The sequence below is a fragment of the Euleptes europaea genome, chromosome 1 (assembly GCF_029931775.1).
Source record: "Euleptes europaea isolate rEulEur1 chromosome 1, rEulEur1.hap1, whole genome shotgun sequence".
Taxonomy (NCBI): domain Eukaryota; kingdom Metazoa; phylum Chordata; class Lepidosauria; order Squamata; family Sphaerodactylidae; genus Euleptes; species Euleptes europaea.
The window spans coordinates 144,271,000-144,295,673 of NC_079312.1; the positions used below are offsets into that span (position 1 = coordinate 144,271,000).

The window sequence follows — 24,674 nt, forward strand, 5'->3', positions numbered from 1 at the left end:
ATAGTTGTATAAAATTGCTGTGGAAAGGGGAATTCATGTGTGTAGTTCTCAATGTGTAAAACCAAACAGAAAACAGGTAAAGGAAGACCTCAGACTATCAGAACTGTGAAGGTACACAGTACCAGATGTCAACAGCAAGAATTCAAAGAAAAAAGAATTTTGCAAAAAATGTATATAAAATTTATGAGAAGTGAAATACAAAAATAATTATATTTGTGTCACATATCAAGAAATGAATTCACAGTAAGTGATTATTCTTCACTAATACAAGAAAGTCACACAGTCAAATGGCAAAGAATTCTTCAGTGCAAGACAGGAATGCTGGCTGATAGTTCCTGTTTCAATTTCTTCATCAGTCCTCACAGCCCATAGCTAATGAAGCCTGTTGTAAGCAGTTACAAACACATAATAAACCTTAGCCACTACAGAACAGTAACTTAAAGCATACAGTACAGAATAAAACAATTTATGTTAAATTCAAAACCAGGCTTTGCCTCCAAACCAACTCTCAGTTTCAGAAGGGCTTGATCGCTTAGAGATCAGTTAGTACATACTGACATGAAATCACAGTCTTTCCAGCTGAATTTAAAGGGACATTACAAATGTGGGAGCTGTATTAATTGCAAGCAGGCAGCTCAAATTCAAACTTTCACTCATCCAGTTAGTCAGCGTATCTACACATAGTTGGTATCATTTCACCAGTTGTAACTCAGCTAATGTTATCTATATGTTACAATGTCTTTGTGATTTACTATATGTAGGCATGACTTCTCACCCTTTAAAACGGGTGGGGAACGTAAGGCCCTGGGGCCATTTAAGGCCTGCAAAATCATTTGGTCTGGCCCTTCCTGGGTCCTGGCAGATCTCTAGCTCAGAAGGATCTAACACTGGTGATCTGCCCCCTCCCGCGGACAGGAATAGCCTCGATTCAAGGCAGATGTGAGTTTGTTTTGCTGAGAAAAGGAAGTTTCCCCCCCCCCTTGCAGAAGAGTCGTTAGCTATGGAGCTGCTAGGACTGCCCAACAAACTGTGGTAACCCTTTCCCACCTGGGCCATGGAGAAACGTATTCCCTCTGTACTACAAGAGGGCTGGGGGCAGAAGTGGCAACAATAGAGGGGTTAAAGGAGACAGGGCCAGAATGTGCAGGGGGGCGGCGTGTTCTTAGCCAGTGTGTCCTCATTTCATCCCTGCAGGCGGAGGTAGCAGGAGCCGGCTGTAGAATCCGGCCCCGACCATGTGGAGCAGGAGCAACTCCGGCATGCGGCTGGACAGCTACGCCTGGCTGTTGCAACAGACCATCCTGTGTCACCAGGTGGGCGAGTGTGCCACAGGTTGGATGCCTGCCTGCTTGCCCGTGCCGGGGGGGTCATTTGGGGCAGCTGCCTGCTTGGGGCTTGGTCGGCTAATTTTTAAGTTGATAATTTTGTATGGGCCGTGAATGATGTTATAAATATCCAAATGGCCCTTGGCGGAAAAAAGGTTCCCCATCCCTGATCTAACCCATTATTTTATTCAGTTTCTTTAATTAAACTAATTCCTCTTCAGTGGCTAAGGTTTATTATGTGTTTGTAACTTTTTACAACAGGCTTCAGTAGCTATGGGCCATGTGGACTGATGAAGAAATTGAAACAGGAACTATCAGCTGGCATTCCTGTCTTGGATTGACAAATTCTTTGTCATTTGGCTGTGTGACTTTACTTGTATTTGTTAAGAATCATCACTTAACCGTTAATTCATTTCGTGATGTGTGACTTTGTAAATAGCTGTTATGTATTTTCACACATTAGGTATTGGTGTACTATGGACATAATGGAGGGTGAAGAGGTTAGCACAGATTGTTTGTGGCTTCCTAGAGGCACCTGGTTGGCCACTGTGTGAACAGACTGCTGGACTTGATGGTCCTTGGTCTGATCCAGCAGGGCCTTTCTTATGTTCTTATGATTATAAAACATTAGACATCTTTTAACAAACTGTTGAGTGTCAGCAGAGTCAGAAGAGAATTGTTTATCATTTCCCAGTTTCTTTTTCAGCAGAGAGCTGCATGAGCAGACTGAATAAGGAAATGACATTTCCATACCCCTCCACCCCAAGTGGAGAGTATGTCTAAGGGTCAAACTGACCATAGCATGGGTCTTCTGGTATTTGTTTCAATGCTATAAAGCAGCCATGGTGGATATTATTTAGATCAGGGTACAGTTCTAGGGCAGGGAAGGTTTAACAATTTCTTCTGAACTATTTCCCTGATAGAAACTGCCTTTTATTGGTCCTAATGGAGCTGCTAATAGCAGATGGGGGTATCTATCAGAGAATGAGCACAAAAGGGAAGTAGTTGAATACTCGGTGGCCTGGTGTTGCATACAGGCAGGGCCTTCAATCACAGCAATATAGAGGTGCTGGACTGAGCAGGGCCTGAAGCTAAGTTTGCTCTTGCCGGGGGGAGCCAGCAACGCAGAGATAAGCACAAAGCAAATACCCTTAATAAAGGAACCAGGTCACTCACTGACATGAGTTCCTTGTCCTCAAGGTCTTGACTGCAGGCCACAGGTCTTCTCCAGAATTCCAAGGCATGGGACAGGAAACAGGAACCTAAAGTGAAAATCTTCTCACAACAGAGGTTAGCAGGAATAAATCTCTGCCACGGTTATCAGAGTCAGCAGGAATGCAAGAACGTTGCTCCCACATGGGGAGCTAACCTCCCTTCTTTTTGATGAATAAGACTGGAGCTGAGGTAGGAGAGGTGGATGGACAAATGAACCCACATTCCAGATTCTTCTTCAGGAACTCTTGAAGCTCCACTCCAAATCGATAGCGCTGTCATAGGGGTGGAGAGGAGGGAGCTGGTCAGCCCCCTTTTCTTCAAGCACATCCCCAAAACCAGCGTACTGGTCGGGGAGCGTAGGCATTTTTGTACTGGGGGTTACTGTGGCGAGCATGGGTTCTGGAGGACCTGTCTGAGTCAGAGGGATCTGAACTGTTCATTGAACCCAGTCTATAGCAGGATTAGCCTGGGCCAACCACATCATTCCTAACATGACCGGAAACCGGGGCATCTGTACCAGATTGAAGGAGAGCTGCTCTTGATACTGCTGTATGCACATTACCAGGGGTCCCGTCTCTTGCATCACTGGTTCGGACTTGACTAGACGGCCATCAGTGGTCTCCACCATAGCTGCATTAGCCTTGGGCTGCATTGGCACCAGGTTCTGGTGGGCAAACTCCAAATCCATAAAACAACGGAGTCAATCATGGCTAGGACTTTTTTCGTCGTTGGTCTGACAGGCATATCTTGATGGGGAGGCGGAGTGTTTGGTCAGCAAGTGCAGCTGTAGCCTCTTCATTCTCCGCCAGTAAGTGTGGGTGGGAGCAACGTGTTGCATACAGGCAGAGCCTTCAATCACAGCAATATAGAGGTGTTGGACTGAGCAGGGCCTGAAGCTAAGTTTGCCTTTGCCAGGGGGAGCTGGCAACGCAGAGATAAGCACAAAGCAAATACCCTCAATAAAGGAACCAGGTCACTCACTGACACGAGTTCCTTGCCCTCAAGTTCTTGACTGCAGGCCACGGGTCTTCTCCAGAATTCCAAGGCATGGGATGGGAAACAGGAACCTAAAGGAAAAGCTTCTCACAACAGAGGTTAGCAGGAATAAATCTCCGACATTATTATCAGAGAGGGCAGGAATGCAAGAATGTTGCTCCCACAAGGGAGCTTAACGTCCAGCCTCACTTTTATTGTCTTCTTGATCCTCCAGGTGTGTCCTCTCGTTTGCCGGCTGTAGCTCTTCCTGTGGCAACTTATGTTGTTTTAGCTAGCAGCCTAGCAGACCGTCTTTTCTGCTGCAATGCCAATCTAGCTTTTAATCTTCTTTTTTCCACTGGTTGAGGAGATTCTGGGGGGCATAGGTTTTCCTTTCCCTGTTCCTGCTCTTAGGCTTTGACGGACAGGCTTCTGGCTCAGAGAGCCGGTCCTGTTGTTCCGGTAAGCAATCTGAGGGTGTGGTGCCTTGCTCTGTTGTTTCTTCATCTTCTGAAGAGTAAAGCTCAGGCTGACTCATGACACCTGGCACCGCAGTCTTGATCCAAATCAGCCCCCATAGCTGCTTTTTAAAGGTAAAGTTTCAGTCAAAAGATCCAGTCATAGATCTCCCACATAGCATGTAGTTTGCATAGTTGTAAGAATGGGTTCAATACTAGCAAACTAGAGTTGTGAAGCAATTGACAAGATCAGAATTCAGGAGGCATCCATAAAGGCAAAAATTTCTATTGATATTGTTATTAATAACAATACTATAATTTGTATAGCACAAAAATAAGTCAAGTATGGCATACAGACTTTTAAAATATAGGCTCTTACCTGAAGGCAAAGTCTCATCTTGCTTTCTGTTGCATAAGTGGACATTAATGCTTGGAACTCTGTATGTAACTGAGTTTCAAACAGAGCTTTAGAACAGAGCTTCCTATTCTAATCTTATATGCAAATAGGGAAGTCAGCCAAATCTTTAAATACTTAAATCCGGTCACTGGAGCTGTGAGGGGACAAGACAGGTTATCACAATCCATGGATACTGAGCGAGAAAGAGACTGCTTTCCAAAATGTTCTATTGGAGTTTTAATTTTTCTCCTTAGTCCCTTTATTTATTTTACCTCAGTAGAAATGAGACACTAGAGGCTTTTTCAAGTTAACAATCAAGTAACAGAGGTTTATTAAGCACTGTACAAGGGATGGACTTGGAGGGAAAATGATAGGTAGGGAAGGTATAGAACCAGAGCTAGTTTATAAGTTTTACTACAGAGAAGGCATAGATCTTAGATGGCTTAGTTAGCACAGACTTACAATTCTTAAATTAAGTTTCCAAATTCAGTTCACAGAACTTCCTATAGATGTTCCTATTCAGACTCTGCTGCCTAGCTAACAGGGAAGTATGGAGATTATACAATATCCCCCCTCCCCTGAGAACATAGAAGTAGAAGAAGAAGAAGAGTTGGTTTTTGTATGCCGACTTTGTCTTACCACTTAAGAATCAAACCGGCTTACAATCACCTTCCCTCCCCCTCTCCACAACAGACACCCTGTGAGGTAAGTAGGGCTGAGAGAGCTCTAAGAGAGCTGTGACTAGCCCAAGGTCACCCAGCTGGCTTCATGTGTAGGAGTGGGGAAACCAACCCAGTTCATCAGACTGGCGTCTGCCGCTCATATAGAGCAGTGGGGAATCAAACATGGTTCTCCAGATTAGAGTCTGCCGCTCCAAACCACCACTCTTAACCACTACACTATGCTGGAGTTTGTTCCTCAAATCTCTCTTCCAGTTCTCTCTATAAATCTACCCCATTTTTGTGGCAGTAATCCCTTAACAAAACCCTGTATCTGGAATAGGCAAATCTGAACCCTCAGGTTCCCAGCGTCAAAACAGCTACTGAACTCGCAGGTTACAAAACACAGACTCTCTCCCTTTTTCAGAAAAGAGAGTGAGCTCCCTAGCGCCACCCACTCCCTGTCAGTTTTTTTTTGAGCTTCTCTCAAGGATTAACTCTTTGTGCATCATACAGGTCTTTCTACAAACCTTTAAAAAAAAAACCCGAAAATGATAAAAGGAGTCCCTGTAGCTTTAAGCAATAGATTTCTTCAGTGGCTGTTGCTAGGCAATCACCACATTCCAGGCTTCAGTTTCTGTGAGTAAAAGGCAGGGGAAGGGGGCAGGACCCTTTCGAAGCCTATTTTGACCTTTGAAGGAGGACTCACTTGGGCCAGGCCTGCCCAGGGTTGCCAGCTCCAGGTTGGGAAATTCCTGGAGATTTTGTGGTGAAGTCTCAGGAGGGGAGAGTTTCGGGAGGGGAGAGGCCTCAGCAGGGTATAATGCCATAGAGTCCACCCTCCAAAGCAGCCATTTTCTCCAGGGTGATAGATCTCTGTTCAGTTGTAATTCCGGGAGATCTCCAGGTTCTACCTGGTCCCCACTGTGAAGAAAGGTGGGATTAAACTGAAGTAAATAATTCATAAATATAGCTGAAGATGGGAGGTAAATAAAAGGTAGGTTGGTGAATGCTGAGAAGGAGAGAATGAAGCCGGGAAAGAGAAAGAGAAAATAGTGTTGGGAAAGGGATAGAGGAGAAAGTCAGGTGCCACTCCGCAACTCCTTGGGCCATTGTTTCCTAGTTAAAGGCTGTCGGAGGGGAGCTTAAGACATGGGCATTTGTCCCTTGCAAAAAAAGAGAGAAAGCAATGCCTGCAATGCGAGGAGCTTATCCTCAGGGAGGTGGGAGATGCCTGATGCTGAGTCCAGCTTGATACCCAGGTAAACCAGCCACATTGTAGCCCCCTCTGTCTTTTCCTGTGCCAAAGGGCCCCCCAACTCTGCAGCTAGACTCTGAAAAGCCCCAACCAAGTCAGCACAGTGCCCTAGTACCAGCCTCCCCCAGGAAAAGGAAGTCATCCAGGTAATGCATGACATAGGGTGAGCCCGCCCTAACCTTCGCTGCGCATTCTAAGAAAGTACTAAACTTCTCAAATGCTGTGCAGGCCAAGGAGCACCCCTTGGTCATAGCTTTGTCCACGTACCACCCATCCCCGAACCGGAAACCTAGCAAACAGAAGTCATCCGGGTGAACTGGCAGCAGTCAAAACGCTGACTGGCTATCACATTTTGCCAGCAACTCCCGGGGGTCACATGCCCTTGCTAGGCATACCACCTGATCGAATGAGGCTTACTTTACTGTGCAGTACTCCTGGGGGATGGCTTTGTTGATAGATGTGTCTTTGGGGTATGAGAGATGATGAGTGAGGCAAAATTCCCCTTTTAAAAAAATAAATTGTTAATGTTTTTATATAACACATACCATTCATACACTTCACACATTCCTTTAAACTCCATATCCATGACAAGATCTTCCTCGAATAACAGAGTGGAGCTGATATGTTCTATAACAGTTAATGCATTTCTTATTAATCTTAACTTACATATATATTCTTTACAAAAATAAATACATAAACCTTTCTTCTCTAACTTACATTAAATCTAGATTATTTATCTGTAATTATGTTGACTTAAAACATTAGTACTCCTAAATATAACTATCTTTCAAACCAGATATTTTCCCATGTCCAATCTACTGTCTATTATTATTTCTATACATAGTTACCTATGTAGTCATCAAACTTTTCAGTGATAATTAAAATATGGATAAATATATATCTAAATCTAAATATTTATTTAGATATATATTTATATCTATATATCTAAATCTATATATATATCTAAATCTATATCTAAATCTATATATATATAAAAAAAGGTAAAGGTCCCCTGTGCAAGCACCGGGTCATTCCTGACCCATGGGGTGACATCATATCCCGACGTTTTCTAGGAAGACTTTGTTTACGGGGTGGTTTGCCAGTGCCTTCCCCAGTCATCTTCCCTTTACCCCCAGCAAGCTGGGTACTCATTTTACCGACCTCGGAAGGATGGAAGGCTGAGTCAACCTTGAGCCAGCTACCTGAAACCAACTTCTGTTGGGATCGAACTCAGGTCGTGAGCAGAGCTTTTGACTGCAGTACTGCAGCTTACCACTCTGCGCCACGGGGCTCCTATCTAAATCTATACCTATATATATTTCTATCGTTATTATTTGTTGTTGTTATTGTTGTAATTAATGTATTAACCCCCGCGGCATCTTTTTGGGAACCACCCCCAATGGGGACACCCTTAGATTAGGTAATGGGGCTTCTGTAAATGGGCCGGCTACTCGCCCCATTGCACACTCCTTTAGTACCTTCGTGGCTACCACCTCTGGCATCTCCTTGGCTGACCATAGGTTCCCAGAATCCTTGGAGACCCATGGACCCATAAATGGGATCTGAAACCCCCCAGCAAAACCCTCCCCAATAAATTTAGCCACATCCCTAAATGGGTATCTGTCCAGTAATGCCCCCAAAGCCAACTCTCTCAGCGAGGATGGATCATTTGCTGCTCCCTGCTGTGTTACTGGCTCCCCCGTCCTTGCAAGCAGAGGACTGGCCTCCCCGAAAGGGCTGTTGTGCCCCCCCTCACACCCTTTGTGCCCTGGGGTGGTGACCTGAACAGAGCTCACAAATGTGCTCAAACTTGCACTTTGCTCTAGAGCAGGAGCAGGAGCTATAGTCTCAGCACACCTTCTTGAAGGCCTCCCTTCTAGCATCCCACCTCCCGCCCTTTCCATTCTCAGCTTTCCCTTTTATATGTGGGTTAACCACGATTACAGGTCATCAGATTCTGAAGTTCTAGTTGTACATTAATGTATTAGGAAATGCACCTATGGGTCTGCCAAGAACATAATATGTTGCTTTGAAACTGATATTTTTGTCCTTTGAATTAGTTCATAACGCTCACTTTTGAAGTTTAGGAATTTTTTAATGAATGTATGACTACTAGAATGTTAAAAGTCTATCTACTTTAAATCATGCAGATATTTGATAATGAAGCCAAAGATCTTGACAGAGAAGTCTGCTTTATTGATATTGCCTGTGATGAAATTCCTGAGCGCTATTACAAAGAGTCTGAGGTAAGTGAAGTATTTTATGCTTTGGATTGATTTTAGGGTTAGCAGGCAACTGGCAGGAGCTCGGAGGAGGGACATGAGGGGGGTCCACAGCATCACATGCACTGTGACAGCACATCTAGGGAAAACCCAGAAGTGACTAGAAATCACTGGAAACTCTATCGTTCTCTGCGATTCTTAGAGCTTCCTGCTGTCACCTCCAGGTTTTCCCTGGAAGTCACATCACAGCACACATATTGCTGAAGAGTTTGTTTTTTTAATTTTCTCCCACAGCTTCTTGGAGCGGCAGTGGGCAAAGCAGATTACCAGCAGTTGGCCTTCCGTCATAGTGGGAGGCCTGGCAACCCTAATTGTTTTAGATTTAATTTGCAGAGTGCAGAGAGTCCATAAAGGCAGAGAGTGCAGAGAGTCCATAAACTACCCTGCAGAGTAAGTACTGTCACCTCAGGATAACTAACAGTGCAATCCTAAGGGGGAGGGAAGCCATTAGGAGGAGGTGTGACCCCAGTGCTGGCGTAAATGCCACTTGCATTGGCTAAATGGGCATTTATGCCGGTGCAGGGTGGCTTCCATCAATGCTGAGGAGTGGTGCAGTAGCACCACGCATGGACGACAGCACAGCCACAGCAGCAGTGTATCTCCAGCGCAGGAGCCGAAGGGGCGTTCCCGGGGCAGAGGTGACTTTAGTCAGCTCCCTGAGCCCTTTTGCCCTGGTAATGCCCCCTTTTGCTGACACCAACTTGCAGCTGCAAAAATGGTGATGCAACCCCGTGGAACTGCACTGAGCAATTTCACAGGACTCGGGCGAGGTTTTATTTCTGCCTTGCAACTGCAGTGCAGCAATCTGCTCAGGAGGCAGCTCAGCTGCACCTTGGCTGTGCCGTCCCTGCCACAACTACCCCCCCCCTTTTGGATTGCACTTTAAGTCAATTTTTTCATTCTCTCTAGTGGTAAGGAACATCTGCAGATGTGTGGAGTGGATTCCAACATTGTTATCTACAGTAGGCTCTTGGGGCCTAAATAGACAAGAGGATGGGAGATTTATTTATTGAGAACATTTTTATGTTACCTCTTCAGAAACAAGGTGGTATACTAAATAAAAATAATAAAAATAAAACATTAAAAGATATTCATTGAAATCCAGCAGTTAAAAAGCTTCAGCCCAGCATAAAAACATAGATCATAAAAACAAACCACAAGCAGCTTAAAATAGCCACAATGAGTGTCAAAACCAGAGAATACAATCAACATGAGTGGACAGACAGTTCTAGTGCTTCTCCTAATATCTGATCCTATTACTTGAGAGAGCTGCTTCCCTCCCCCTCCCAATGCTCCAGGAATCCTGTAAAATAGAAGAAAACCAGACCTGGAAGCCTTAAAATGCTGCCCCCAAATATTTCTGGAATTTTTGGTACCGAATTATCAATATTCTGAGAATCCCTAACATTGCTCCAGATACCCAAATATATCCAAACTGGAAATATCCAAATGCATTTCCCTACTGCAGCTCAGTAGCAGAACATCTGCTTTACATGTAGAATAATTTTCAAGTCCAGTATCATCTTAAAGACAACAAAAGTTCCAGGGTATAAGCTTTTGTGAGCTAAAGCTCACTTCATCAGATTCAAATAGGAATGAAGCTCCACCAGTCTAATATCCAGGTCAGAAGGTGAGGGGAGGGGTGTTACAAGGAAGGGCCAGTTGAAGATTCTCTGCAGGAGGACTGCCACTCTTAGGTCAGCAATGGAATGTCCTGGAAGATTAAAATGGTTTCGGAATATTGTGATGTTTTATATCAGACTTATGTCCATGTATTCTTTTGTAGAAGAGCCCAGTGGCGCAGAGTAGTAAGCTGCAGTATTGCAGTCAAAGCTCTGCTTATGACCTGAGTTTGATCCCAACGGAAGTTGTTTTCAGGTAGCCGGCTCAAGGTTGACTCAGGCTTCCATCCTTCCAAGGTTGGTAAAACAAGTACCCAGTTTGCTGGGGGTAAAGTTTAGATGACTGGGGAAGGCAATAGCAACCACCCTGTAAACATAGTCTGCCTGGTAAACGTTGTGATGTGACGTCACCCCATGGATCAGTAATAACCAGGTGATTGCAAAGAGGACTACCTTTACCTTTATTCTTTCGTATCCCCTGACCTGGATGGCCCTGGCTAGCCCAATCTTGTCAGATCTTGGTAGCTAAGCAGGGTTGGTCCTGGTTAGTACTTGGATGCTAGACCACCAAGGAAGTCCAGGGTTGCTACTCAGAGGCAGGCAATGGCAAACCACCTCAGTTCGTTAACGTGGCTTCTGTGCAGTCCCACATGGGGACTGCGCAGGCGCAGGCCAGCCACGGAGAAGATTAGAAAGCTTCTGGAAGAGTCAGCTCCCTAGGAGCACTCCCCCTCCCCCGTCAGAGACCAAGCCTTAACGACTTTTCCCGCCCTCAGGTCACCTGACGGGGGGGGAGCACTCTTCCCTCAGTTCTCTTTCTGCCGCCGCGGAGAGAACAGCTATTTTCACGATCTTCCTTTGCAGTTTGTCTGAGGTAAAGTAAATCGATTTTTTTCTATAGATTTCTTTCCTCTTACTGCCTTTTAATTTCTTTTTTGGGAAGACGTGTTTTTTTCGGAAGAGTTTTATGGATATGGCACCTTTTAAAAAATGCCGCTCCTGCGGCCTTAAAATGGCGAAAGCGGATGAACATCATGATTGCCTTTTTTGTTTGGGGGAGGGCCACATTGTGGCTACCTGTAGGCCCTGCTCCCTATTTACTGACAAGGGTCGCCGTGAGCGGGCCAGAAAACTTAAGGCAGCCCTATATGAGAAGGCCTTCCAACCCGATTTGGAACCCGGGGGCTCTCTGTCAACTTCTAAGAGGCCACTCGATACCCCTGATGTCCCTAGGGCTTCGTCTGAACCAACAGCAAAAAAACATAAAGAGAAAAAGAAACATCTTGTTCACCTCGAGAAGGGCTCTAGCTCCAAGGGAGGGGGCAGCCTGCAGTTGGCGCCGACAGCTTCGGTGTCGACCAGAGAAATATCGACTCCGGGCTCGGAGCCGATAGGAACGAGAGCCAGGGCATCGTCTTACTCGCCGCCCCCGATTACGGCGTTGTCAGCTTCTCCTAGGCACAGAGCGCCATCCAGAGGTTCCAGTCCCCAAGAGTGAGATCCAAGTCGCCCAGGGCCGGCTCGCCTGGGGACCGGGGCCGTAGCCCTACCAAGCGCCCGCAGAGTGCGGTAGCACCTGCTTCAGGGCGTCCTCGAACCCCCTCGCCCGTGGGGGTCGAGGTGGACCTTTCGTCTTCGGAGGAAGACGTCATGGAGGTCGGGGAGGTCGTCGCTTCCGATTCGGACGACGTTCCAGAGAGAGATCCCCCAGGCATGATCTATCGCCCACACGTCCAGGAATGGAACCCTTATGGGTTTTACCCACCGCCCTGGTACACTCCGTTCCCATACGGGGGCCTCCCGTACGCCTATGGTTACTATCGGCGCCATGCCGACTTGGGTCTTCGACGTCATCCAGGAAGCGACTACGCCTGCTCAGTCGACGTCGAGCATCATCGTCGCGGCTCCGACCATCGCGCAACGAGGTCCCTGAAGGGTGCGGTCGGCGCCGAACCCGATCGTCGAGCGAAACGACTCGACTCCATATCGGCTTCGAGGGCACAAGACCCTTTGCCATCGACGTTGACTGCGCCCATTGGCCCCGACCACAGGAGCGTTGCCTTGGCGCCAAGGCAAGTCCGTGAGGTCGACGTCGACACAGACCAAGACTCTGAGGACTCAGAGGATACTTCCCTCCCATCCCCCGATGATGCGGTGGGGGACCCCACACCAATATCTCCTACAGAGGATGTAAAGTCTTTTTCGGAGTTACTGCTCCGTTTGGCTAAGGCTCTAGGTCTGCATTCGGTTCATTCAGATCCCAGACCTTCCGACCCCATTATGGGGGTATTGTATAGCCCAGATGCAGGACCCCCCAAGTTACCTATGGTACAGGGTATTAAGGAGGTGGCTATGGCATCTTGGCACAAACCGGCTTCAGTGGTGGCCTCAATCAAAAAGGTTGAGAATTTATATAAGGTTAACGAACAGGAATGTCAGTTCCTTTATAAGCACCCTCCCTCTAATTCTATTATTACCGAAGTCCTGGCAGCAAAGTACAAATCGGGCGCCCACTCCTCTCCTTTAGACAAGGAAGGCCGTAAGCTGGACGGCTTAGGCCGGAAGTTATATTCTTCGGCATCTTTGGGTATCCGCATAGCCAACTACGGGGCCCTTATGGGGCGTTATCAGATGTTCCTCTGGGACAGGGTGGCAGAAGTCTTTGAGTCTCTGCCTGATGATAAAAGGGCTCTCTTAAAATCCATCCAGCTGGAGGGACAAATATTGGGAAAGAACCAGATAGCTGCCTCGAGGCATGTGGCGGACTGTTCGGGCAGGGCTATAGCTTCTAGCATAGCTCTAAGGCGTCACTCATGGCTCAGGGCATCCTCTCTTGCCCCTGATGTTAGGGCGCGCATAGAGGACATGCCTTTTGATGCCAAGGCATTGTTCTGTGAAAACATTGACGAGGTTTTACATAACCTCAGGAAACAAAAAGCGACAGCTAAATCCCTAGGGGTTACCCTCCAATCAAGCCATTCTTACAAACCCCGGGCATATGTCAAACAGTCTCAGCCATATTTTCAGGGCAGATTTAACAGGTCCCATTCTTGGGGGTATCAGCAATCTCAGGCTAACCCACGCTTCCACCCCACTCCCCAACAAGGGAAGAGATACAATCCTAAAGGGAAGGGCAGGAAAGGTAATTACTTTCCTCAGGACAGCACAACAAGAAGGGCCCTGCCTGACTATCAGTATATGGTGATAATGCCATGTTTGGAGACCGACTCTCTAAGTTTTTCAGTAAATGGTTGCAGATTTCCCATGACTCCTGGGTTTTGAATGTAGTTCAGCATGGTTATTCTATCGAATTCCTTTCTGTTCCTAAGTATACTCCTCATATTCATCAGTTCAATACCAAGCCGGTCCAACAAGGGCTGCTGGATGAGGTGCATTCCCTGTTACACAAGGGTGCGATCCAGGCTGTTCCAGCTGACGAGGTTTTCTCGGGGTATTATTCCAGATATTTCTTGATTAACAAGAAGGGAGGAGGAAAAAGACCTATTTTGGATCTTAAAGGGCTGAACAAGTATGTGCGCTACAGGAAGTTTAGGATGCTTTCGTTAAAAGACGTTTTGCCTCTTCTTTCAGGTCCTTTGTGGTTCGCCGTCTTGGACCTGAAAGACGCTTATTTCCACATTGCCATTCATGAGAATTTCAGAAAATATTTACGGTTTTGGTGTGCAGGTGTAGCTTATGAGTATAGGGTGTTACCTTTCGGACTTTCCTCAGCTCCACGTACCTTCACCAAAGTCATGTCCGAGGTGGTAGCCTGCCTTACCTTACAGGGGTGCTGTATATTTCCGTACCTCGACGACTGGCTGGTGGTAGCCAATTCACAGCAAGATTTGGTACAATCAGTAGCCATTACCACCTCTACCCTCACGGAATTGGGCTTGGTTATAAACTTCGAGAAATCTCGATTAGTCCCTACGAGATCCATAGAATTCATAGGTGCAGTATTGCGGGCGGACTCTCAGGCAGCTTTCCTTCCTCTGCCCAGAGTCCGAGCCTTACAGAAACTGGTGGGCTTTCTCACACTACAGAGGTTCCAAAAGGCTGTGATCATTCAGAAATTACTGGGATTAACGGCATCCACCACGATGGTGGTTCCATTTGCACGGCTCCACATGCGACCATTACAAAACTGGTTCTTAAGAGCTTTCAAAATGAATGTGGACCCTCAGGGGAAGAAATTATCGATTCCCAGGTACATCGTCAGATCCCTCGAGTGGTGGGGAGACGAGCTTAACCTGCTTAAGGGGGTGCGCTTCGGGGTCCTTGCGCATGACGTTCAACTCTTTACAGACGCCTCTCTAGGGGAGAGCTCACATGGGTTCCCTCTCAGCAAAGGGCCGTTGGACTCCTCCTGAGGCTTTGCTGCATATTAACATCCTAGAGATGAGGGCAATTAGATATGGCCTTCTTTCTTTTGCAGACTTTCTGACAGACAAGGTCGTCCTCATCGCTACAGACAACACTACCGCAAAGTTCTATCTGAACAAACAGGGGGGAACCATCTCCCTAGCTCTATGCAGAGAGGCTATCCTAATCTGGGGATGGGCGATAGAGCATCGGGTGTCCCTCTCAGCTATACACGTAGCGGGAACCTCCAATATAATGGCAGATGCCTTGAGCAGGGATACTTCGGAGGACCACGAGTGGGCTATACCCCTGGTTTTCCTTCAACCCATTTTCCTACAATGGGGTTGGCCAGAGATAGATCTTTTTGCCTCGGCAGACAACTCAAAATGCGACCTTTTCTGCTCCAGGGCGGCTACAGAACCGGGTTCCCTGGGGGACGCGTTTCAGATTCACTGGGGGCGGAATTTGCTGTACGCTTTTCCTCCAACCCCCCTAATTCACAGGGTAGTAGGGAAAGCTCGACAAGAAAGGGCGGATATGATCCTGATAACTCCTTTTTGGCCAAAGAGACCTGGGTTTGCCACCCTATGGGGCATGTCTCGTCGCATGTACAGGAAGCTTCCAGACACCCCATACCTCCTGGAAAGGGGGTCAGTTTTGCACCACAACCCCGCATCACTCCATCTGGTAGCCTGGAGGATCATGCCGTGACCTCTTGGTCGGACAGGGTAGCTCACATTCTCCTTTCCTCCCGCAAACCCTCCACCAGGAGAGCTTATGCTCTCAAATGGGCAAGGTTCTCCTCTTGGGCCTCTGGTTTGGGGATTCAACTGCAAAGGGCTTCACTGCCTTTAGTATTCGACTACCTTTTATCCTTAAAGGATGGTGGGCTATCGAATTCTTCGATTAAGTGTCATTTGGCAGCTATTTCATCTTTCCATGATGGTATAGATTGTGCTACTTTGTTTTCCAATAAACTTTGTAAAAAGTTTCTTAAGGGACTGGACAATGTATTTTCTCCAGTTCGAGCTCCTGTCCACCAGTGGAGCCTTTCCTTAGTTCTTTCCCACCTTACAACTAAACCCTTCGAACCTATGGCATCAGCTGACCTCTCTCTGGTGTCATATAAAACAGCTTTCCTGGTAGCTGTCACTTCAGCTAGGAGAGTCAGTGATCTCAGGGCTCTGAGAGCAGACCCCCCTTTCATGAAGTTTTTTCCCAACAGGGTAGTCCTGAGGCCTAGTTTATCTTATCTCCCAAAGGTGGTCTCCAAGTTCCACCTGTCCCAGGACATCACATTGCCAGTGTTTTTCCCGGTCCCTACCTCTCCAGCCGAGAGACAACTCCACTCTCTGGACCTGCGCAGAGCTTTACTGTTTTACTTGCAAGCAACCAGACCGTTTCGTAAAGATAATAACTTGTTTATTTGTTTTAGCGGTCCAAGTAAAGGGAAGGTAGTCTCCACACAAACCCTATCACGCTGGGTGGTTTCCGCCATCAAGTTGGCATATCAGTCAGCAGGGGTAGATTGCCCCCTTCAACTGCATGCACACTCCACTAGGGCCCAGGCGTCTTCGGCAGCCTTCAGCGCGATGGGCGACATCGAAGAGATCTGCAAGGCTGCGACATGGTCCACACCGATGACCTTCATTCACCATTATGCCATTGACGTCAACTCCAGGGCTGATGCGACTGTGGGGAAAGCAGTGTTGAACACGTTATTTCGTTGATCACCGCACACCCACCTCCACAGTAAGTGAGCTTGCTATTCTCCCATGTGGGACTGCACAGAAGCCACGTTAACGAAAAACAGTGTTGCACTTACCTGTAACTGTTGTTCGTTGAGTGGTCTTCTGTGCAGGCACACATCCCTCCCTCCTTCCCCGCTGTGGGTGGTCACCGTAAAAGCGTGTACTCCCCGCGGCGGCGAATGGAGAACTGAGGGAAGAGTGCTCCCCCCCCCGTCAGGTGACCTGAGGGCGGGAAAAGCCGTTAAGGCTTGGTCTCTGACGGGGGAGGGGGAGCGCTCCTAGAGAGCTGACTCTTCCAGAAGCTTTCTAATCTTCTCCGTGGCTGGCCTGCGCCTGCGCAGTCCCCATGTGTGCCTGCACAGAAGACCACTCAACGAACAACAGTTACAGGTAAGTGCAACACTGTTTTTCGTCTCTTGCCTTGAAACCCCTATAAGGGCACCATAAGTTGGTTGTGACTTGACAGCACTTTACACACATATTCTTTTGCACAGGGATGGCCTGTTTGTCTGATGTAGAGAGTAGAAGGGCATCACTGACACTTGATAGAACATGAGCAGAATGAACATGATAAGATAGGTGAATGAACATGATATGGCTAGTGTTGTTAGGTCCGGTGATTGTGTTGTTAGTGTATATGGGGACAAAGTTGGCATCTTGGTTTAATACAGGCTCTAAGTCTGTGTCCATGTTAGGTAGTGCATTATTGTAAGTGAGAAGTTGTTTAAGGTTAGGTGGCTGTCTGTGGGCGAGAAAAGGTCTATCTCTCAGTGCCTGTGAGAGAAGAATATCATTATCCAGCACAGGCTGTAGGTTGAACTGGTTTGAGCTGTGAGCTGTATGTGACCATCAGTGGTGTTCTGTTGATGTTTTCTTTGGGCCTATCTTGTAGCAGGTTATCCTTGGGTACCATCCTGGGGTTGTCAATCTGTTTTCTGTCTACATCAGGTGGGTACTATAATTCCAAAAATGCTTCTGAATTACAATACGCACCAGCTGTAGACAATCGTGACTTTGATAGATCAGTGGGCTATCTCAGTATAAAGCAGCTTCATGTGTATGTACAGGAGATGACAGATGGGCGGCTTAGTTATTCATGAGAAAATAGATCAGTTTATCTGGGCTCTGTGTGATTCTAAGCAGCTTTTGATCCTGGCCACCATCTGCATTTCTAAATTTGTATAGTTTAACATCTGATGTTTGATTGACTTCTGTCTGCCTGCTTGATCTTGCTAATTTTTAAGTGATTAGGCTTAGTCAGGTTTACGTTAGGTACCATTACTTTAGGTAAAACATTTGTATTGCTATATTGCTGTTTACTAGGGAGAGACTACATCTGAGAGTTTATAGGGGGTCAAGGCACAGCTCTGTGACAGAGCACATGCTTCCTATGTGAAAGTTCCCTGGCTCAGTCCATGACATTGTCAGTTAAAGGATCTCATCATCTCTGTTTGCCTCTAAACCCAAGGGCAAATATACTCAATGAACAGATCAAAGAAAGAAAACTGGACTTAAGGGATGCTTACTACCGGGTGAGGATCCGGGAGGGAGATGAATGGAAAATTGCATTTTCCTGTTACCTAGGCCTGTTTGAATATAATGTCATGCCTTTTGGATTGGCAGTGGTCCTGGGGGTCTTTATGCAAATGATCAATGAGGTGTTCCATGATTTGTTGTTTAAAGGATAATTCACAGTGGGTAGCCGTGTTAGTCTGTTTGCAGTAGTCAAAAAGGGCAAGAGTCCAGTAGCACCTTAAAGACTAACAAAAATATTTTTTGGTAGGGTATGAGCTTTCGTGAGCCACAGCTCACTTCTTCAGATTCTTCACATTCTAGCTGTATCTGAAGAAGTGAGCTGTGGCTCACGAAAGCTCATACCCTACCAGAAAATATTTTTGTTAGTCTTTAAGGTGCTACTGGACTCTTGTTTAAAGGAGTGATTGTATATCTAGACGACATACTTATTTACACTAAAACCAAGTAAGAACATGTGGCTTTGGTTAGAGAAGTCTTGCAAAGGCTCAGAGATAACCAGTTGGGTTCCAAATTGTCTAAATGTGAATTTCATAAGGATACTTCGCATTTTCTAGGGTATATGGTGTCTCATAGGGGGTTGTCCATGGATCCAGCTAAAGTGCAGGCTGTTTTGGAATGGAAAATCCCCACAGCACGAAAATAATTACAGGGATTCCTGGGTTTTGCAAATTTTTACCGTTTCTTCATCAAGAATTTTGCCCAAGTACCGTATATACTCGTGTATAAGCCGAGTTTTTCAGCCCAAAAAAAGGGCTGAAAAAGCCGGCCTCGGCTTATACACGGGTCAATACGGTAGAAGGAGGGAGGAGGGAGGGGGGAACTTACCGCCGCTGCCGAGCCACCGCCATTTACTCCCGCCGGGAGGGGTCTTGGGCAGCCTCTCTGCAGTCGCAGGGAAGCTGCCCTGCCCCCGCGGGCCCCCGCCGCCATTTTCTCTTGCCGGGAGGGGTCTTGGGCAGCCTCTCTGCAGTCGCAGGGAAGCTGCCCTGGCCCCCCCAGCCCCCGCCACCATTTTCTCCTGCCGGGAGGGGTCTTGGGCAGCCTCTCTGCAGCCGCAGAGAAGCTGCCCTGGCTCCCCCAGGCCCCCGCCGCCATTTTCTCCCGCCGGGAGGGGCCCTGGGCAGCCTCTCTGCAGTTGCAGAGAGACTGCCCTGGCCCCCCCCGGCCCCCACCGCCATTTTCCCCCACCGGGAGGGGCCCTGGGCAGCCTCTCTGCAGTCGCAGGAAGGCTGCCCCGGCCCTCCCCGGCCCCCGCCGAATTTTCCCCGCCGGGAGGGGCCCTGGGAGGCCCCTGCCCGTCGCGCCGCTACCGCCCACGCGCCTGGGCGCCTTCCTCCAGCCGGCAGCGGCCTGGAGGGGCCTCCTGCCGGCCCAGGAAGGACGCGCCGCCGCTTCGCCGCCTCTCCAGGTAAGTAGTGGGTTCAGGGGCTTTTCCCCCTCCCCCCCCTTGGATGGCACTGGGGTCGGGATGGGTCGGGAGGGCCTGGGAGGCGGCGGGAGGGCGACCTGGGGCAGGGGCCCTGCGCTCTAAAATGGCGGCTGCCATTTTAGAGCGCAGCATTGCGGGTAAAGGAAATTTCTTATTGCCCCTCGGCTTATATGCGGGTCAATAAGAAATTCCCTTTTCTGGCCTCTAATTTGGGGGGTCGGCTTATACTCGGGTCGGCTTATACCCGAGTATATACGGTAGCCCTCCCCTTAACTGACCTATTAAAGATGAAAGGTCAGGGATTGGAGGCTAAGCAACCCAATGGCAGGCTAAAATGGACTCCTGAATGTCAGGACGCTTTTAAAAGACTAAAAGGGGCTGTTCACCCCAGAACCCATTTTGAGGCACCCAGATCCTGAAAAGAAATTTGTGGTTCAGGTTGATGCTTCTAATGTTAGGCGGGATCCTATTACAAGCAGGGGAAGATGGAAAGTTAGCCCCCTGTGCATATTTATCCAAGAAGTTTACAGAAGCGGAAAGAAACTGGGAAGTTTGGGAAGAGGAGGCGGCAGCCATAAAACATGCATTATCAGTATGGCGTCATTTTTTGGAGGGTACGGATGTTCCGTTTGAGTTGTGGACAGATCATAAAAATTTGGAGGCATTAAAACACCCCCGCAAATTAAATGCAAAACAATTACGTTGGGCTGAATTTTTTGCCAAGTTCCAATTTGATTTAAAACATGTGCTGGGGAAACTAAATTTCCTGGCAGATGCTCTGTCTCGTCTACCACAGCATGAGAGTGTAAAAGAAGAAGTGACTGATGTAGTATTTACTCCGAAACAATTGGAATTGTCAGTTACCACTAGGTCCCACATCAAGGCCCAGGGGAAAAAACATTTTAATTCCCGAGAGTTTACAGGAAGTATTAAAGGGTGCGGGATGGGCTGATGAGGGGGGGGGGTCATGTGAGGTCGGAGTTACAAGAAAAGAATGGATTTTGGTTCAAGGGTGACAAACTGTACGTTCCCCCCAAGGCTCGCATTGAGGTACTGAAGCTGAGCCATGATAGTAAGATGGCCGGTCATTTTGGGTTCGTAAAGACCCTGCATTTGGTATGGAGGCAGTTTTGGTGGCCCTCTCTTCGACGCGATATAGAGGAATATATAAAGGGGTGTCCAACGTGTGCCATAGTAAAAAGAGCTGGGGGCAAATCCCATGGGTTATTAAAACCTTTGGAAACTCCCTCAACCCCCTGGTCTGTGATGTCAATGGATTTCCTAACAGATTTACCCTTGAGCTGTGGTAAGACAGTTATTTGGGTGGTTACTGACTTATTCTCAAAGCAGGCCCATTTTGTGCCTTGCAATGGATTGCCAGCTGCCCACAAACTTGCGTCTATGTTTATCCAACATATTCTACGTTTACATTATATTCCACAGAAGATAATAGCCAACAGGGGGGCACAATTTGTGTCAAAGGTTTGGAGGGAATTCCTAAAACATTTGGGGGTGTCACAAGGGTTATCCAGTGCTTATCATCCACAAATGGATGGTCAAACAGAGAGACGAAATTCGGTGTTAGAATGTTATTTAAGGTGTTATGTAAACTATCAACAGGATGACTGGGTGAAACTCCTGCCATTTGCTGAGTTTGCATATAACAATTCAGTACATCATAGCATGGGGTACTCCCCATTTAAAGTGGTCTGTGGTGTGGATTTCCCACCATTAGCAGTCTCAGAGGGGGTTGCTACTGCCTCTCCTGATCTATTTCAATGGTCAGCTGCTATTAGAGAATCATGGCCCTGGCTGGTACAAAATCTGGAGGAGGCTAAAGCTGCATACAAACTTCAGGCAGATAAACATCGTGCACCTGAATGGGATCTGAAGGTGGGTGACAGGGTTTATGTTTCCACCCAAAAATTTAAAAACCGACAGCCGTGTAAGAAACTGTGCAACGAGTATGTAGGTCCTTTTCCAGTGAAGAGGATGATCAATAATGTCACAGCGGAATTAATACTTACAAGATCCCTTAAAGCCATTCATCCTATGTTTCACTGCAGCCTCTTAAAACTAGCTACCTTTTCAGACAAATGGCATCCCCAGGAGGCAGAACTTGTTCCTATCATGATTAACAATGATATGCATTTTGAAGTGTCCAAAGTTTTGGATTCCAAGGTTCACAAGAATCGTCTGCAATATCTGACAGACAAGTTTTTATTGCAGCATTGCCATTCTAAAAAGCTTAGTAAAACTATTTACATTTCACAATTATAAATTAATTTAAAAACAAGTACAAAGTACAAAATACAGTTTGTATTTGAGTTTTACTTTTCTCCCTAATTTAAAATTGAACTAATCTTTGCGGAAACCTTTGAAAGGCTGACTTTAAGAGCTATTGCACAAAACCCAGCTGTGACTAATGTAATCTGTCCTTTTCCCCCCCTCCAAAAGTTTCTGCAATATTGCTGATTCTGTGAGCTCCCTGGGGCCCTTTAACAAGGGGAGGATGTGCTTGGAATGCGCTTCTTTGTAGCAAGGACATCTTAATAACACATGAGCCACTGTTTCCATTTCTCCAGTTTCACACGGGCAAAGTTTTTCACTAGTCGGAATCCTTTTAAAACGCCCCTCTACCATTGCTGAGGAGAGAGCTTGAAAGCGAGTCAGTGTAAAAACTCTCCTTAAACTTGGACAGTCTAACTGATACAGGTATAATGCTGGAGCCACTTTATACTTATTGTTAGCTGAGATCCTATATTTCAGGCAGTCTGCAATATCTGATCTCATGGAAATGTTCGCCTTCTTCGCATAATGAATGGTAAATGCTGATAAAGTATTAGCAAAAAAGTTAGTTGTTCAATTCCACACATCCTATCCAGACAAGCCCAAGAAGGGGAGGTCTGTTTTAGGGGAGCAGAATGTCATGATTGTTTGGTTTCAATGCCTGTTATGATGTATATAGTATTGTTTGGTTTCAAAGCCTGTCATGATGTATATAGTAATTCATTTGTTTTGGTAACCAGATCAAAAGGTTGGATTGCTTGAGCTATAACCTGAATCCCGGGCGGGAGTTGGGAAAGTGGAACAGTGTGTGTGTGTGTGTGTGTGTGTGTGTGTGTGTGTGTGTGTGTGTGTAAGGGAGGGTTTTTAGAATTCACACAGCAAGGCAGAAAAGTGGTCTTGAGGGGGACAGATAAGACTGAAAGCTTCTGAGTGAAGAGAACACCTGGCCAGGAGGGGGATGGAATCTGGCTCTGGCTATAACTGGAGCCTACTGGAATGAAAGTCATTAGAGTCTTTATGCTGTACCAAAGCTCTGAGTTTTTCTGAATGCTCCCTGGAATCACAATAAACCACTGGTTACTGCTGAACAACTACTGGGTGCCTGGAATTATTGGAATATTATCGGGACAACGAGAAAGCTCACACCCTACAAGTTTGATGTAATTTGCTTGGAAAACAACCACTCCGGCTGCCTGCCCCCGTCCCCTGCAGAAATAGTCTTCCACAAAAAATAATGGAGCTGAAATTTTTCAGAATTAAAAACACACAAAAAAAATCCAAACCCAAATTCCAAAATGGTATTGGAGACCCAAATAACCCAGAATACCAGCATGAAAACTGTTCCTGAAATTCAAATCCTAAGAATACCATTTTTTTTCTAATGCACATGCTTAAACTACAGCTGAATTCATTTCAATTTCAAAAGTAATTTGTCATGCAGAATGGGGTGTGTGCTGCTGTTAGGGAAAATCGGATCCTAAAGCTGCCTTCTTTGGAAACTGGCCATAATGTTTTGTATACCTCACTGTTAGGAACAGTGTAAATTCAGTCTTTAATGAGAAGAATTTTAAAAGGTTAAAATAGGATTTGGTGCTCTGCTTCCACGCCATCACAGATATGTGTTGAAAACAATGAAACCTACTCATGCTGAACAGTCACAGGATTACAGCCAACATCTGTCTAGTTCAACACATAATAGTTGAGCAAGTACCACATTAGCAACCATTTTTAACTACTTGCTTCAGAATCTCCCTTTCTTCCCCCCAGTGCGTCTGCAGATATAATTTATGAGAAAACTCATTCTGACAGAATAATTTTGCTAGCAAATTACTCTGTGTTTTCAGCACTTTGTAATGCCAAGTGCAAGATGTTTTAAAAATAGCACTTTCAGTATCAAGTGCTAACAAAGCAGAAATATTGCTGCCTCTATGCATGATTTGCAGTTAGGTATACTAAGTGCTGAATGTAATTATTGTCTTTTGCTGGTGGTGTGTATGTGTGTTGAGAGGGGAGCAACTGTGCCTATTTTGATCATATATTTTTTCAAAAATGTTTTCTGACTACACTGAAGAACTATTGAATTGACATGGCTTTCCTAAATGAAATGAGCACTTAATTTGAAAAATATGAAAGTATGAATAATATCAGTCAAGCAGAATTGACTGAAACATCAAAAGCAAACATCTGTCATTCACAGTAATGTTTCCTGCAGTTTTTTACCAGGACTCCATTTTAGAAGGCATCTCTGAAAAAATCATATCTACATTTCTTTAAACCCAACATATTTCATGCCACATCTAAAGTAGAAGTAACACCAACCTTTGATCATACCTAGTGCACCCATGTTTACACCTCATTAACATGGATGTTAAAAGGGCCAGGCCAATTTGAAAGTAGAAGAGTGGCAAACTGACAAACTCACCTTATTGGTTCTTGTAGGTTATCCGGGCTGTGTAACCGTGGTCTTGGAATTTTCTTTCCTGACGTTTCGCCAGCAACTGTGGCAGGCATCTTCAGAGTAGTAACACTGAAGGACAGTGTCTCTCAGTGTCAAGGGTGTAGGAAGAGTAATATATAGTCAGAAAGGGGTTGGGTTTGAGCTGAGTATTGTCCTGCAAAAGTATTGTCCTGTAAGTATCAAGATAATGTGCTAATGAGGGTATGGTATGTCCTTCAGTGTTACTACTCTGAAGATGCCTGCCACAGTTGCTGGCGAAACGTCAGGAAAGAAAATTCCAAGACCACGGTTACACAGCCCGGATAACCTACAAGAACCAATGAACTCTGACCGTGAAAGCCTTCGACAATATTTTTAAACTCACCTTATTTTCCAGTACTACCCAAATAATGCTGCAACTAGCACATGTGTTTTAGCCAGGGTTGCCAAGGTGGGGCTTGGAGATCTCCCGGAATTACAACTGGTCCCCAGACAACAGAGATAAGTTCCCATAGGGAAAATGGCTGCTTTGGAGAGTGGACTGTATGGCATTATACACTACTGTGGTCCCTCCCTTCCCAAACTCCACCCTCTCTATGCTCTACCGCCAGATTTTCAGGAATTTGGCAACCCTAGCATTAGCCTCAAGTCACCAGAACTCTCCCTGGAACTGACT

General features: G+C 46.3%; 1 protein-coding gene across 1 annotated transcript in view; it reads left to right on the forward strand.

Moving 5' to 3' along the window:
• PITPNC1 (phosphatidylinositol transfer protein cytoplasmic 1) overlaps nt 1-24,674 on the forward strand; it is a 121,972-nt gene that overhangs the window by 77,264 nt on the left and 20,034 nt on the right. Inside the window, exon 6 of the mRNA XM_056861326.1 lies at nt 8,438-8,533. Within this exon, the coding sequence (XP_056717304.1) occupies nt 8,438-8,533 (96 nt within the window). The remainder of the gene's footprint in view (nt 1-8,437; nt 8,534-24,674) is intronic.